Raw genomic sequence first — 15667 nt, 5'->3', positions numbered from 1 at the left:
TAAATTTTTTATTTCTGCTGTAATGGTCAGTCGGGCATAGAATCTGTTTGGGATTTGAACACTCAAGCTAGTCGGCAAGAAGTTGAAATTTAAATATACAAGATTCCACCATCATCACAGACACGAAAGACAGAATAAACACGTAATAATAATCAACAGAATTTTCTTGTAACGCAGTCAATTGCAAATTACTGATTACCCATGATTTTTCCAAAAACTATTCGCTCTTCGTCAATACATGCTCATTATTTATGGCAACATTTCTCGCTTAATGAGGAATTCTTCACCCATTCTTTGATCCGTGTCTCCATAATTTTTACAAACAATCTTGCAGCTTTTAAGCTAAAGGGAAACTAGATGCACGGGTAATCAAATGCTTACCGACCGGGAAAAAAATTGCTAAATGGCGTAAAAAAACTGCATTTGATACGCCGGGGGAATCCGCGGATCTTTTGACGTGGGTGGTATTGAGGGTCTGCGATTTGATTGACAGTGGCGACGCCTTTGGAAGATTCCAGGAACTAAAACTGATGCAGGAATTAAACGATGGTAATTGATGCTATTTTAAGCAATTTCCAGATGCTAATTGGAGAGAGCAGTGTGATAAGGTTGTCGGCTTATTTACAGTCTTAGTATCAAAGAAAGTAATTGTGGAATTATATATACTTAAAATGGCGACTGCAATTAATATGATTTTTCATCAAACTAAGTAACTGTATCAGATTAGTTTTGGAAACTCTTAATGTCACGCTTGTGGCGTTTAACGACCGATAAAACAAACAAATGCGATAAAAAAAAAAACCACAAATCATAAAAAAAGAAATTTTTTTTTCTGTTCTAAACATTTACCAAAAAAAACTCCAAAAATATATTTAGTATACCTTATTTTTATTCACTTAAAATTGAAAATTAATCGATATTTTCTATTTCTTTCTTTCGAAATCTCATTCCCTATATTATTTCGTTCGTAATCTCATTCCCTATATTATTTCGTTCGAAATCTCATTCCCTATATTATTTCCTTCGATTTCGAAGTTCTTTACACATGCAGTACAAAATCATATTGCTATATAATATGTTCCACAATTCGTTCAAATCGCTGACAATTAAATATCAATTTACGAAATTCCCGAGTAAACATTGATCAAAGCCTTGATACCAAATTTTAAGCCTTACAAATTTTAATCCTTGATACCCTATTCAAATTCACTGATACTCAATTTTCCCACCCTGATACAAAATTTATACACTGATTAAAATGATTATATTTTTTATTAGGGCAATAGATAGGATGTGAGCAGTTGATATTGAATTCTCATGCAAAAAATAACTTTATTTTTTATGGAATAGAATAAGACCTAGTTTCAAATTGAAGTTAACATTTTCAATTTAAAATTCACTCTTTGTAATCCTAAGAAACGAAACGAAATGTCTCTGATCTCTAAAATCTTTCAGCAGTAAACAATGTTTCAAAAATTTCAGGATTATTATAAAAATAATATGTAGTTACAATTTTTACTATTATTTTTACGAATAAGAAATAAAGAAAAGGCATAAGGACAAAGGAACTAGAAAAAAATGCAAGGCATAATATTGCAAGTACATAAATTTCGATTGTAACTGTGTAATGCAGAGGTCAACAAACCGCGGGCGTGATTTCCTGATCCAGTGGCATTTAATAAACCGCTTTTCTGTTTGGCACATTCTGAAATAAAACATAAAAACTTGACTATTGACATTTTTTAGTAAAAGCAATAAATTTTAAAGAAATAAAAAATTGTATTATGATTGCGATAAACTACAACCAAAAGAAATATCTCCAACAAAAAAAAAGAAGTCGAGTAGTTAAAAGTCGTTGGATTGTAAATTCGCACTAAAGTCACCATGAAGAATAAAAAGTTCGTTGCAAGGGCCGAATATTTCAGTAAATTACTATTCATTCCAAAACGTGCTGGCCTCTAGACATTTTGCATTTTTGTATACTCTCGTTATTGTGAATTTTCTATTCAACAAGCAGAAAATTTTATGGTAATTTACTCAAATTCATTAAAAAATAGCGTAAAATATTCACTCAGCTCCTCGATTTCATTTAATCTTTTGATGCAGAAGGACACCGGTGTCCCCATTGTACATTTTTTTTCTAATCTTCTAATTACAAGCAAAAATATATTTCGCTACTTCTTAATTATAAAAAACAGTCTAATGGTTACTAAAAATAGCTGCTGGATTATCGAAATTATATTTGTACTAAAATAAAAAATTCAAGAAAATGTAGTTTGAAAAGAAAAATTCATTCATATTCAAAACTTTATCGATGACTGATTTTGTAAATTAAAGAAATTTCAATGATGAATAACTGTTTCTCTTAGATCTAAATAACTGCAAATAAGTGCAAATTTGAAAAATTATTATTTGGAAAATTTTACCAGTGTTTCATGTTGTATTTCATAGCCATATAATATTAAAATGCTTAATGTAATATTTTTCATTTATTTCGACCTAAATTGATGTAAAATAATGTAAAAAAAAGTATGAAAAATATGTTTAATAAAAATTCTGTGCCAAAGGGCTTAAGTCTGGTTTCTATAGACGACTGCTGCACTCCGTTCTTTTCGTCAACGGTGCTAGAGCTGTGCATGCCCACTTAAAAAGTGATTAATCATAGATCTTGTTACCCCTTGTCATATTTTCTACTCCCACTATTAATGAACCATTAAACATTTCGCACTCATGTTCGAAATGTGAAAAGCGTCTTCGCTTCAACTTCTCCCTCTTTCGGGTAGAATAAGTGCTTTTTGAAAGCCGTTAGAATTTGATGGTATACAAATTTTTACTTCATTCATTATGTAAAGAATAACTGCTAAGAAAAGCCGGGATAAAAACATCAAAAGCAATTTGATTGCCAGAGGAAACAAGAATTGAAAGGGTTTGTTAAGATCACCATCAAGTTTAATTAGACAAATCAAACTGGTTTTAATGTGTTTTTTTTTCTTTCTATTTTGTTACTTGAACAGCGATAGCTTAGGGGGTGGAGCGTTCGCCTTCTGATGAGATGAACCGGGTTCGAATCCCAGACGATACGAATTCCGCATCCGGCTTGCACCGACCACAGTGCTGATGTGAAATATCCTCAGTGGTAGACGGATCCTGGGTTAGAGTTCCTTTGCCGTCAGGCTAACAGTGGGAGGTTCTCGTGGTCTTTTTATCCATGTAACGCAAATGCGGGTTAGCTCCATCAAAAAGTCCTCCACGAAGGCAAATTTCACCTAATTCTCGATCTAGGAGTTCCCTTGTCTTCTGGCTTCGGTTCAAAATTACAAGGCTACGGAGTTGAGCATCAGTAGTCGTAAACACATAAAATTTAGTCGGCTGTTCAACGACGGTAATAATATTTCGTTACTTACTCGCTTAAATATTTATTTGCGATCCTTGACTTGTTTTCTTGTTTCACGTAAAAATGCACAGTAATGTAATGGCTAACGAACAAATTTAATCTCCTTTTTTCAAATAGACAATTGTTCGAGTTTTTTTATTTATGAAATTAGATTCCATTAAAATTAATTTTACCTGGAAATTTCCATATTATATTAATACGAAAAATAATACATAATATCTAACTATTACACTACTACTACTAATAATAATAAAAAATAATTTATTCCATAAAAATTATAATTTTAACCTAATTTGCTTTTCTACTGCAACATAATCTTGCATATCTGCCCTGCCTCAAAGCTTTTATTTAATTATAAAAAACAACTCCTTATTAATTACCTATAACTGACTTAATTGCCAAAGAGAAGAAGGAAAAAAAATTGGGAAAAGTTGGCGCCTATGCTGCTAAGAAAACGGGTGTATTTTCTTTCGGAAATAGAAGACATCAAAAGAGAGTGTGAACAACTGTCAGATATCATTTATTTGACAGAAATTGCAACCAGCGCGTGCCATTTAGATTGCTCTTTCAATTTAACTAAGCAGCTCTCTTCTTTTCTTGAGGACAGTTTGGAAGAAGAAAAAAACTACCGATTACTAACGCTCTTTTATTCGAATTTAGAGTTAAAAGTTTCAATGTGAGTGACCGAAACACATCTCGAATTTCTTTCAGTAAATAAGTCTCCTTTAGAATATTTTAACGCATACGCGCCTGGGAGGGCATAAGGATATATATATATTGGTTTGGCTATATTGATGCAATATTAGAAAGCACTCCTTTTTGTGAATATAATCGTGTGAGCTGATGAAAAGATTATATCCCTTATTTTCCAGATTTTTATGAATTTTTTTCCTTTCTTTCGAATTTTTTCCGGTTTTTTATTATTTTTATTTTCATTATTATTTTTCCCTTTTTTTCATTGTTCTGTAATTTTTTCCATATTTTCTCAGCATTTTGAACATATTTTATGAATTCTATCTATTTGCAGCTCATGCGCAGTAAATAAAACTTATTGTTTTTCTTATTTTTCTTAATTTTCGTCGTGTTTTTCTTTTCTTGTGCTTTTCGAGTTTATTTCTTATGCTATATATATATATATATATATATATATATATATTTTTTNAATTTAAATTTAGATAACAAAATTAAGGAAATTCGATGTTATTTAGTAAATTAATCTTCACACCAGCGCTTCATTTATTCAAATAAATAAATCTAGTTACGAAATCTTTGCGTTTATTAATGGTTTCGTTTCGCAATTTTAAGATGTAAGCTAATAAAAAAATCATTGGCTTTTTTATTAAAATATTGAAACCACTTTTAAACTTTAGAGTACCGTACGAATTCTACATATTACATGTCGATTCTACAGGCATAACATATTATCCGATAGAACTCTATAACCTACTTCACAGAACCTTACATATTACCTGATTTTACACACTCAGAATTTGATGAATATAAGCATGTAAGCTGTGAAGAAAAATACAATACCACTAATAAAAACGATGACTGGATGAGATGTGTAAGGTGCAATGCAATGCAATGTTTCCATTAAGCATGTACAAACCTTGCAAATCTTTTCTAAAAATTTAATAAATTTTCTTTCGGAATTGGTCTAGCAAATTTGTACATTAGATTTTATTTGTTGGATTCTTTTTACTGATTTCTTAAAATGAAATACTTCCCTTACAGCTTATTGCGAGTTCATCATGGTTAACTGTATGAAATGTGAGCTTTATCCATATTTTAGCTTCACTTTTCCTTTAATGTATCAGGTGGACATCTCACCTCGACGTTAAGAAGAGAATGACCACTTGTTCAATTAAAAAAAAACAATGTACATTGTTCTCAATATTCCTTTATTTTTTGCTTAATATATGTTGAGTACGTGTATGAGAATTTGAAATATAAATAAACATTTCATGTATCTTTATGCTTAATACTTTTATTTCGATTCGTAAAATCTATTTCCAATTGTTAAGTCATTATTTATGTTTCACAACTTCTGTACTGTGGTAGAATAACATTTGCACTTTAATAAAATCGAATATATGTGTGTGGAGATACTATTAATTTAAATTTAGGGAAATATTATTTTAACTTCATTTTCCTTAACATTGCTTGATTGCGGAAGTTATTTTATCTAGTTTTAGATGTAATAATTGAGAATCTAAATTTTTAAGAAGTAAAAAAACACGAATTAAACTTAAGCACTGAAAGGTTTTACTGCCTTTGTTCAAAACCTTTGCAGAGACAAACAAGTTAAGTGATTGATTGACCTATATATATATATATATATATATATATATACAAAATAGTTTAATTTTTGGTCACGTACGTTTCAGATTATACCGTATAGAGATGAGTTTGGCCCTTCCATTATTGCACAGTGGCGCACTGTCATCTTTGCTATAATTTTTTATGTAAATTTATAGTTATTTTGGAGTGGAAATTTTTTTCATGTAGCTGAAGGATAACTAGTTAAAATCATGAAATCCTTAAAATACTTATCCTTTCATTTCATTGAAAACAATGTTAAAATAAAATAATGCCTAATAGAAACTCAAAAACAGAAATCCTCCCGAAATTGATGTGTCTCGCGTTTTTCGTATTTGGTCTGGCAAACACAGAATTACTTTTTAGTCCTAGTAAAAAGTTGAATTCTTGTGTTTTTCATTTTGCCTCATTATTATTATTTTTTTTAATTTCATCTAATCAAAGAGAAAAAAACTTTTATTAGTGATTTTCCAAAAACTTCTTGGTGAGATAATTAAGGGCACATCGCATATTTATTTACAGTTTCAGAATGTTTCTCTCAAATTCGTGGTTATCATGAGATACTTTAATTTTTAAATATCTAAAACAGAAATTGTAAATCGAAATTTTCCGGAAATTTTCAAATATTTTTTTTGCAATTACCATAAATCAAAATATTATTTAAGCAATTTGAGTATCTTAACTACCACATAATATCTCTATGTAACATAAAAGCATAATGGTCAAGAACCATTTTTCTTTGTTATCGACACGTTTTTATAGACCAGAAAATAGCATGATATGGTCCTTAATTAACAAATTTCTTTGCTTGTCAATAGCAGTAAATCAATAAAAGCTGTAACAGTAATTTTAAACAGCGAAACATTTCTTGTTTCTTTATTTTGCGGTTTTTATAGTAATATTTATTTATCATCCATTCTTATTGTCATTCTTTATCATCATTCATTTTATCATCATTTTTATTACGTTTTTTGTGATAAATGTCATAATTTTATTAAAATTTAAAACTATTTAATTTTTATGAACTAACTTTACTTTTTATGCCTTGCATTTGTCTGTATTTAGATTTTTTTTTTTCATTTTGACTGATTAAACGGACTCCAAAAATGAAGAATTATAAAAATAAATATTTATAATAATAAATAATTGTGAAAATAAGTAATTAAATCATATTCAGGAAATTAACCAATAGATAAATCGTTACAGAAGTTAAGTGCCGATGACGACAAAAAAGTTATCCGAAACAGATTCTGTGTTTGCCTTTAATATTCTTTTTCATTAATTGAAAATATTTTTTCTTCACTTTGTATATTAAGATGCCACATTTTATAATATCAAAAATTTTAAGTTATTGATTAAGTTATTTAAGTTATTGACCTACGAAAAATAAAAAGAAATCAATTTCTTTATTTATTTAATAAGTAATCTATATTTGTGAATACATTATGTTTTATTTTATTTTTGAAATGCATATTAAATGGAAAATTTTAAATTTTGAAGATTCCAAGTAGTTTCCAAGCTTGAAATTTGAATAGTTATGATCTTAATATTCGGAAATTAGGCTATTTTTACATTTTTTTTCATTGAAACAACTTTTAAGAGACTGATATTTTACCCTTTCGGCCTTACTCTGGCATATATTTAAAGCAGATGAAAACGCCACTGGGACATATATGTCCGGTCTAAAACATCCGATGGGGTACATATGTCCCAGCCCCCTCCCAATTCCCCAAATGGTTTTTTTTTCGCAAAATATTGTTATTTTTTCCCTATTTGATCTTTTAAAATCGTGATTTGCCTTTTTATCTGAAAAGAAAAAATTTATCTTGAAAGGATTAATATACAGTTTTTCGATAATTGTGTTACCTTGATTCACAAGATATTTTTAATCGTTCATATAATTAAAAACATTTATTTCAACATGAAACCTAGAACATGTTACTTCAAAAAAAAGTGGTGTTTCTGTAAACTTCTAATGAGCTAGAAACAAAACTTAATGAATCAACCGAGTTTCCTTCAAATCCATCATTTTATTCTTTTTTACTGCAAAACAACCAATGAAAAGTTTTTACAACCTCTAAGTTCAAAGATGTACTTAATCATTTTACGTGCTGAGGAATGCTTTTAGTTTTTGATTGAATTGTTAGAAGTTGTAATTTCCTTCCCGCCCTAAATAGGTTTTCTTTAGATATGCCTTAATTTAACAGTTATGGATATACTCTTTTTTTTATCCAATGCTATTCACCAATGTATATGATACCACTAAATCTCGAAAGCCGTAAACATGAACATTGCCTAGTTTATCTACAGATTAACTAGCGTAATGTTCATATTAACGTCTTTCGAGCTTTAGAGGAAACATATGCATGTGGTAACATTCTTTAGTGAGATAGCTTAGTTTAGCAATTATGGATATACTCATTTTTATCCAATTTACATGTTACCACTAAATCTCGAAAGCCGTAAACATGAACATTGCCCAGCTAATCTACAGATTAACTAGTGTAATGTTCACATTAACGGCTTTCGAGCTTTAGGGGAAACATATACATGTGGTAACATTGTTTAATGGAAAACTGATGGCAACATCAGTTTTCTTTAGTCAAATGGCTTAGTTTAGCAATTATGGATATAATTTTTTTTATCCAACGCTACTCATTACCCAATGTATATGTTACCACTAAAATTCAAAAGCTGTTGATATGAACATTTCCTAGCTAATCAGCAAATCAACTAGGTTACTCCGTTAAAGTGCGGAATCAAGTTTTTTCCGTTGGAAATGTTCGAAAGTTTCTTACAAGCTAAATTTCGAAAGTTTCTTTCTCTTATTTTAAGAACTAATTTGTAGATTGTTTGATTGTATTTATTGACTTGATTCTAAATCGAAAAATAAATAAATGGTATTATATCATTTCCTTAATTGTAAGAATATCTTGAAACTGTTTGATTCATTGTATTATAGTTTTGAAAGGAAATGGTGATTGATTCAATCAACTACTATAATGAAATGATTGTTTAATTGTAGGGGCTTGATTTATTCGATTGCGAAAAATAAATAAATAACCTAGTGGTAATTAAAGCTTGTTTGTCAATCAAGGTTCTTATTTTTCCTTTAACTTGTGCCTAGTAGATAATGTGCGGAATATCTAGATAGTTTGAAAATTACTATAAAAACAATCTGAATCAAATTACGGTAATAAGTGCCGGCACTCAAGGTGCCGGTACTTTTTACCGTAAAATCTATTTTCCCGAAATCCATGTTGCCGAAGGAAATATCTGATATACCGTAATGTTTTCAGTTATAATTGCTGTAATAATTATCAAACCTGAAAAGATGCGCTATTCACAGCTCGAATGGTGCAGTAATTTACACTTTCTCTGAATAAACATAATTTTTCTGGATGAGTTAGGATATTTATTCCTTAAAATAAGGAGGATAAGCCAAATACAGAATAAATTATTCCATAATGATGATTCCATTCCAATGATTCACTTTTTGCGTAGCTTCCCATGTCTCTAGAACAATTTAAGATAATTAAAAATAATTTTACACTAAATTATGAAACTTATTTATCTAAAGATAAAGAAAAGTATAATCTACGTAAAAGTTTTAATTATTTATTATTTTTTTAAATATTTTAATAATGCTCGAACGCTATTTGAATTGCAAACTTTAAACATTTTTACCTCATTTCAAAGTATGTCACATTAAATAACAAAATACAAAACTAGAACGTAATTTTCTGGATAGTTCCTGAAAAATCACATTTTAAAATATTTAATTTTTAAGTTACATTTCTCAAGAATATTAGACCGATTCCATTCCAATTTTGAATTTTGTCATTTAAAATTACATATTTAAAAATGAAGTGAGAATTTGTGTACCTTATAATTTATAACTTTAGCATTGCCTGAAATTATAAATGAAAATATAAATAAATACATAAATAAAAAAAATTAAAAAAAATTCTCTTCTGCGGTTCAAATTTTACATGAATTCAATCTTTCGTCATAAATAGACAAGCTAAGTTATAAGATAATATCGTTTAACAAAAGCAAAACATTATTTTTCAAAATAAATAAATAAAAGAAAATTAATAAATAAATGAAGGAAAATAAAAACAAAGCAAATGAATTAAATATACGTCAAAAATATTTTAATTGTTATTCCCCAACTTGGATTTAAATAAAATCTTTGCAGAGTTAAATGTGTAACTAGATTAATTAAACCTAATTATTACTTTATGAAATAAATTAATCAATAAAAGGAAAAGGAAAAATTAAACAAAAATAAAATATTAAAATATAAACAAACTAACAAAGAACTAATGCAATTTTTAAAAATGAAAAAATAAGCAAGAATCTTTTCAAATAAATATTTCCAGCACCAAAATATTCGTAATCCTTCTTAGTAAAACGAAAAAGTAGGAAAACATCATATTAAAAGATTCAAATTTCCGCGCGGCCGGCGGTAAACCAAAAAAGGCTGCCGCTCGTGTCACAAGCCCCGCCTTCCTCGTAGTTTTTACAGTTAACTCCTTCGTCCTGTCAATCTGTCATTAAAATAAACCGCATAAATTTCAAACACACTATTTAAGAAGAACGACACCCCTCATTTGCTTTTAATTCTGTATGGCCAAAGTATCCTATCCAGTACCACCACAAATTTTCAACCTAAAGCATTTGTAAGTATCTGACTTTAATTTTAATGGTAACTTCAAAAAAAATTTATAGATTATTGTACTCTATGCTTTTTTTTAAAAATGTACAATGGAAGAAAATTATTATATTAAATGCTGTGCTGACTCTTAATATCTCCTTAATTTAAAATTAAATCATTACATTTTTGTATTTAATGAAGCAGTTTAATACCAATAACTTGAAAGTCATTGTTGAGGTCAATAATTTATGAATTCATCACTGAAACTTCTTTTGAAATACATATTTAATCTAAATTTACAATTTACAAAATTATACAAAATTTAATATTTTGAAATACATACAATATTGTTTTGCATTATATTTATTGAAATGTATCTACGATCAATTTATTGAAATGTGCTTTCTTTTTTTTTTTTTGACAAGTTTGTTTATTTTAGATTCTATACAATTGATCCTTTTACCTCGTAGCAAAAATTTGTCATCTATAGATCTCGATTTGTCTCCTGTCATTTAATCTGTCACAAACAATGTTAAGATTGTAAATGTAACCCAAAAAATAAAAAATCATAGATAAATTTATTGCATCGATAAATTTATTACATCGATAAATTTAGTCATCTATAAATTTAGTATCGATAAACTTAGCCTCGTACAGCCAATCGGCAAAGCAAGCAGTAATGAGAAACAATACAGAATACTCCAACAGACACTTTCGAAAATTTTTCGGTGCGATTTCGAGCACTTTTTTTTTAAATTAATTTTTAAATGTTACTATGCTTAATTTATAGAACACTTAAAGTACTACTGATGTTTCATCTCTTAATCACAGTACAGAACTGTAATTAGAGGAATATGATTGAAAAATGATATTTTAAGGAATCCATGGCTTAGAAGAAAATATGAATATCCAATTCCATTCCTTTAAAAAAAATCGCTAAATGTTATTAAATTTATTTGTATAAGTCTTTCCCGAATGTACTCTGCGAAAGAGACTTACTTTGCTTCTTGACTATACATTGCTAATAACATAAAATAACGATTTTTATTGTCAAAAATTTTGAAGTCCTTTCTGAGGAATGTTAGAAGTGCTTAAAAATCTCAGGTATAAGTAGAGAATCTCGCGTATAAGTAGATAAATTTAACTGGAGAAGATGTTTTCAACCACTTTGCAATGGAAGATGATAATAGGATTAAAATAATTTGTAACGAAATATTAAATATTTTTAATTATAGCATGTTTATCCTTTTATGTTGTAATTTATTAATTAAAATATTTAGTAATTTAGCTATTGATGCACAAAAATTTTATTTGTAAATGCTATTTCATTATTAAGACAAGATTGTGTGTAATGTATTGAGTACTGGTATACTAAATAAAATATAATTAATTAGATGATATATTAAATAAAATAATACCATCATATAGAAGTAAACTATATATTTAATATTATATTGTGTTAAATAATAATAGAAGTAATAAATAAAATATAATGCTCCTATAAGATTTTTCAACTGTTTAATAAAACTAACAAATGCTTAAAGCTAGATCCTAATGCTATCGTTTTGCTAGATCCTCATAACGCTATATCCTTATGCTAAATCTCATACCTAACGGTCCTTAGATTCTATCTTTTACACCCAAAAATGCAACAGAAGATCTTAGAAAATATTTTTAGACACTAATTTTACATGTATTGATTTAGGTATCTATTTCATTAAAATTTTATAAATGATAGCTGTTAAAAACGCTACGAAAGATCATAGAAACTATTTCTTAGAAATTATTTTTACACATATTACTTTTAAACATATATTTATTTTAAATTAAAGAGCACGCTAGCCCACAAAATTAATCATAAATTAACTAAAGAACTTTAAATAAAAAAATAATTTCTTAAATAATTTTATTTACAACATGTAACTTTATGAAACAGCATGCAAACTTTATGAAAAATATGTTTTATGAAGCAAACATGTAACTATTTAATTTAATTGTATATTGTAATATAAGATTATCTAAACAAATATTATACTTATTTGAAAATAATTTACTAAATAGATTTCGTTTTCTTAAGAAATCTTTAAAATAAAGAAATGCAAAGCAGTGCAACATTTTACTTGATTCTGCACTGTTAAGAAGCAGTGCTACATTTAATTAACTCCGCATTTAAGAAGCAGTGCAAGATTTTTTTTAAGAAAAAAAAACATTTTACGTTAAAATAAAGTGTTCTTATGATACGAAATGCACAACAATTTAGATGAGAATATTTTATTCACAAACAAAGTTTCATAACCTTTTTCACCAATATAACTTTTATGTCATTTTCTATTTTTATGTATTATTTCATTTATCAATTTTTTATAGCAAAGTCATATACGCCATAGTTGTATTGAACAGAAATTTAAATAAATGTGAACAGAATATCAAAATTCTAATAGTACTAGTTAATCGTAGTAAAAATTAAACGTCTCACTATAAGTGATTTGACACGAGGAAAAGAAAAAAGAAATTTAGAAACAGAAAATGTCAGACGTAAAATAAAACATGATTAATAGTTTTTTAAAATTCAAATTTAAAATTTATAGAGGCACAATTATGAAATAACATAATTTTTTTTAAATATTTTAAAGAGAAATTCGGAGCCGTGATATCTTTGGCTTCTACACAAATCAGCAATGGTTTACGTAATTATTCCGTAAAACGGATAAAGACCGATATTAATGAATGTCGTCATTCCGCAGTGAAAGCTCTTATTCTCATAGTTGCTTTGGTGAATGTCCGAAATATTGTAAAAATTATAAAATAATGATAGCGAACCTTTTATTCCATATGTACTGCTAAATGTCAACATTTACATTTCATTTATTCTTTCTTTCTTAACAAATGTCGCTAACTAGCGTGTTCTAATGGAAAGATTATAAGTGCAAAATAAAGATAGCGAACTTTTAATTTGTTCCATATTCACTGCTAAATGTCAACATTTAGATTTCATTAATCCGATCCTTCACCAACAAATGTCGATTTCCAGCTTGATCTAATGGAATAATTACAAGTATAAAATAATGATAGTGAACTTGTTTCTTTTTATTCCATATTAGCAGGTAAATGTCGAGATTAATGGAAGTTCACAGTGCCACAAGTATAATATAGGAAGCAAAAAAAAATCTTCTTAATTATTATTATTTATTTATTTATTTGTAATATGGAATTTTAACATTGATTAGAATTGGTTTACTGTTATAAATTTTTTAAACGTAAAGCTAGGATACGTGACAAACATTGGATTTTGTTTTAATTTTATAAAATAAAAATGTTCGTACAAATTTAGTGAATTTCGTTAACATTGTATTATTTTATTTGTTTTTGCTTAAATTTTAAAGCTTTTTTTAACTAATATAATAGTTTAAATTTCATACAATGTGAACCAGTTTACATAGCATTATATTTTCTAAGTCTACTGGCATAGGTAAAATTAAAAAATTTTGTTGCTGGCCAGTGTCAGTAGTAGCATTTCTAGCATTACCCACTGTGGCCATTAAAACATGTGGCCATTTTTTTCCAAAAATTACAAATTATAAACGATTGTGAAAATCGTACGATTAGTAATGCAAGACATTTTTTTCATAAATTTCACGAAATATATTAAGTCCATTTCAAAAATAAGAAACATTTTAAGAAAGAGCCATGGATAAAATAATTTATACTATATTATGAAATATTCATTATAATTCCGCGTTTATTGAAAAATAATAATAGAATACAAATGAGGTGCATTTTTTGACGGAAAGAGTTGAGATCGGGTCGAATAGTCGATTTGTGAGGACATTAATTTTGCCATTAATTGATTAGTGAGGACCATTAATTAATCATCAATCTTTATTCATGAATTTTTTATTGCATCAATTCTTTTTAAAGCAAAATTCTTAATTTACAAACTTTCATGCTGAAATGTAAATTTTTCGACAATTAAAAAAATTATTTTGTTGAAGAACTTTAGAAAAGTAGAACAAACAAACAAAATTGAACGTTAAATGCCGTTTAAATAACTACCGAGCCAGACCGTGATAGTAGTATCTTGTGCTGGCATTTTTTTTATATCATAAGTAAAGAGGATAGTTTTTTAAGTAAAAAATAAATTACAGACAACATTAAAAGGTATAAAATAAGGTCAACTTGAAAATTTCATCATGTTAAAAAAATATGTATGAATATTTCTGTTAAAAACGGGTCAAACTTCCCATATTTTTCCTAAAAGATAAAATTTCAACTATATATCAAGATAGCTACGATAGAAGAAGTGCCTGAATTAGTACTGAGTTTTTAATAGGCGATGGACAACAACTTATAAGCATATTAGGAAAAGAATTATAAAGTAATTCATTTTATATTATTTTTGAAAAATTCTTTAAATAAATAGTTAGCGACCGTGCTTCTTTCAAAAAGGAGGGGCTTTCAAATACGTACACGGACAAAAAAATTCTGGTAAAATTACCATACTGTAATGGTAATTGCATTTCTGAAAAAGAAAAAACAACATGATTCTGGCCATATGTACGGTATTTAAACCATTTATGCATTAACGGTTTACTGAAAAATTAGTTTTGCGAAATCAGTTCTTTTTACTCCACATGTAGTAAAAAATACAAAATCGGAAATAAATTTAACCGAATAAATGGTTTTTGTGTCATGCTCTTGTTTATTGATTAAAATTACCCAAATTTACTAAATTTTATCTCATGTTATAAAACTATATTTTGTTTTTAATTTTACCAAAATCATTACCAAAGCGCTTCGGAAAAAATTAAAGAGCTTTTCAGTGTTCCCATAAAGCCAGAAATATTGTAAATTTTACCATATTTTGCAATTTTTTACCATACTTTCTCAATGTAGAAAAAATGCATTCCGTTTCCTCAGTGTACCATACTCGTTTCTCAGTGTTAAAAAAATGCATTCAATTTTTTCTCACAGTGTTTTGTATCAAAAATGCGCCTATCAATTTAATATACTTCTCGATGTGTAAAAGAAGCATTTCTCATTATGTGACAGAAAAACCAGTTTACATTTCAATAGCAACACCAAATTTTCCTTTGCCCAAATCTATTACTTACACATATTTTTATTATTAATATTAATTTAAAATCAAGTGTCTCCGAAATGTTTCTGAAATACAATCTTTCAAAAGTATAATATTGGATATAATAACGAAATATTTTAAGTATATTTCTGAGACGTATCAGTAAAGTGGTTAAAAAAAAAACTTTATATTTCTACGTTTTGAAAATAACTGAAAA

The 15667-nt window shown here is 27.7% G+C and overlaps 1 protein-coding gene across 2 annotated transcripts in view; it reads left to right on the top strand.

Annotated features, from left to right (window-relative positions):
- The window catches only part of LOC107450054 (transcription factor 23-like), a 46136-nt gene that overhangs the window by 17788 nt on the left and 12681 nt on the right, over positions 1-15667 (top strand). Inside the window, exon 1 of one of the 2 annotated variants that reach the window (XM_016065757.3) lies at positions 10273-10398. The exons of the other annotated variant lie outside the window; for it this stretch is intronic. Within the exon in view, the coding sequence (XP_015921243.1) occupies positions 10346-10398 (53 nt within the window). The 5' untranslated portion in view covers positions 10273-10345. Of the gene's footprint in view, positions 1-10272; positions 10399-15667 lie in introns of those variants that run through there. 2 annotated transcript variants of the gene reach the window in all.

The sequence above is a fragment of the Parasteatoda tepidariorum genome, chromosome 4 (genome assembly GCF_043381705.1).
Source record: "Parasteatoda tepidariorum isolate YZ-2023 chromosome 4, CAS_Ptep_4.0, whole genome shotgun sequence".
Lineage (NCBI taxonomy): Eukaryota > Metazoa > Arthropoda > Arachnida > Araneae > Theridiidae > Parasteatoda > Parasteatoda tepidariorum.
This window is presented reverse-complemented; position numbering and strand designations above follow the sequence as displayed.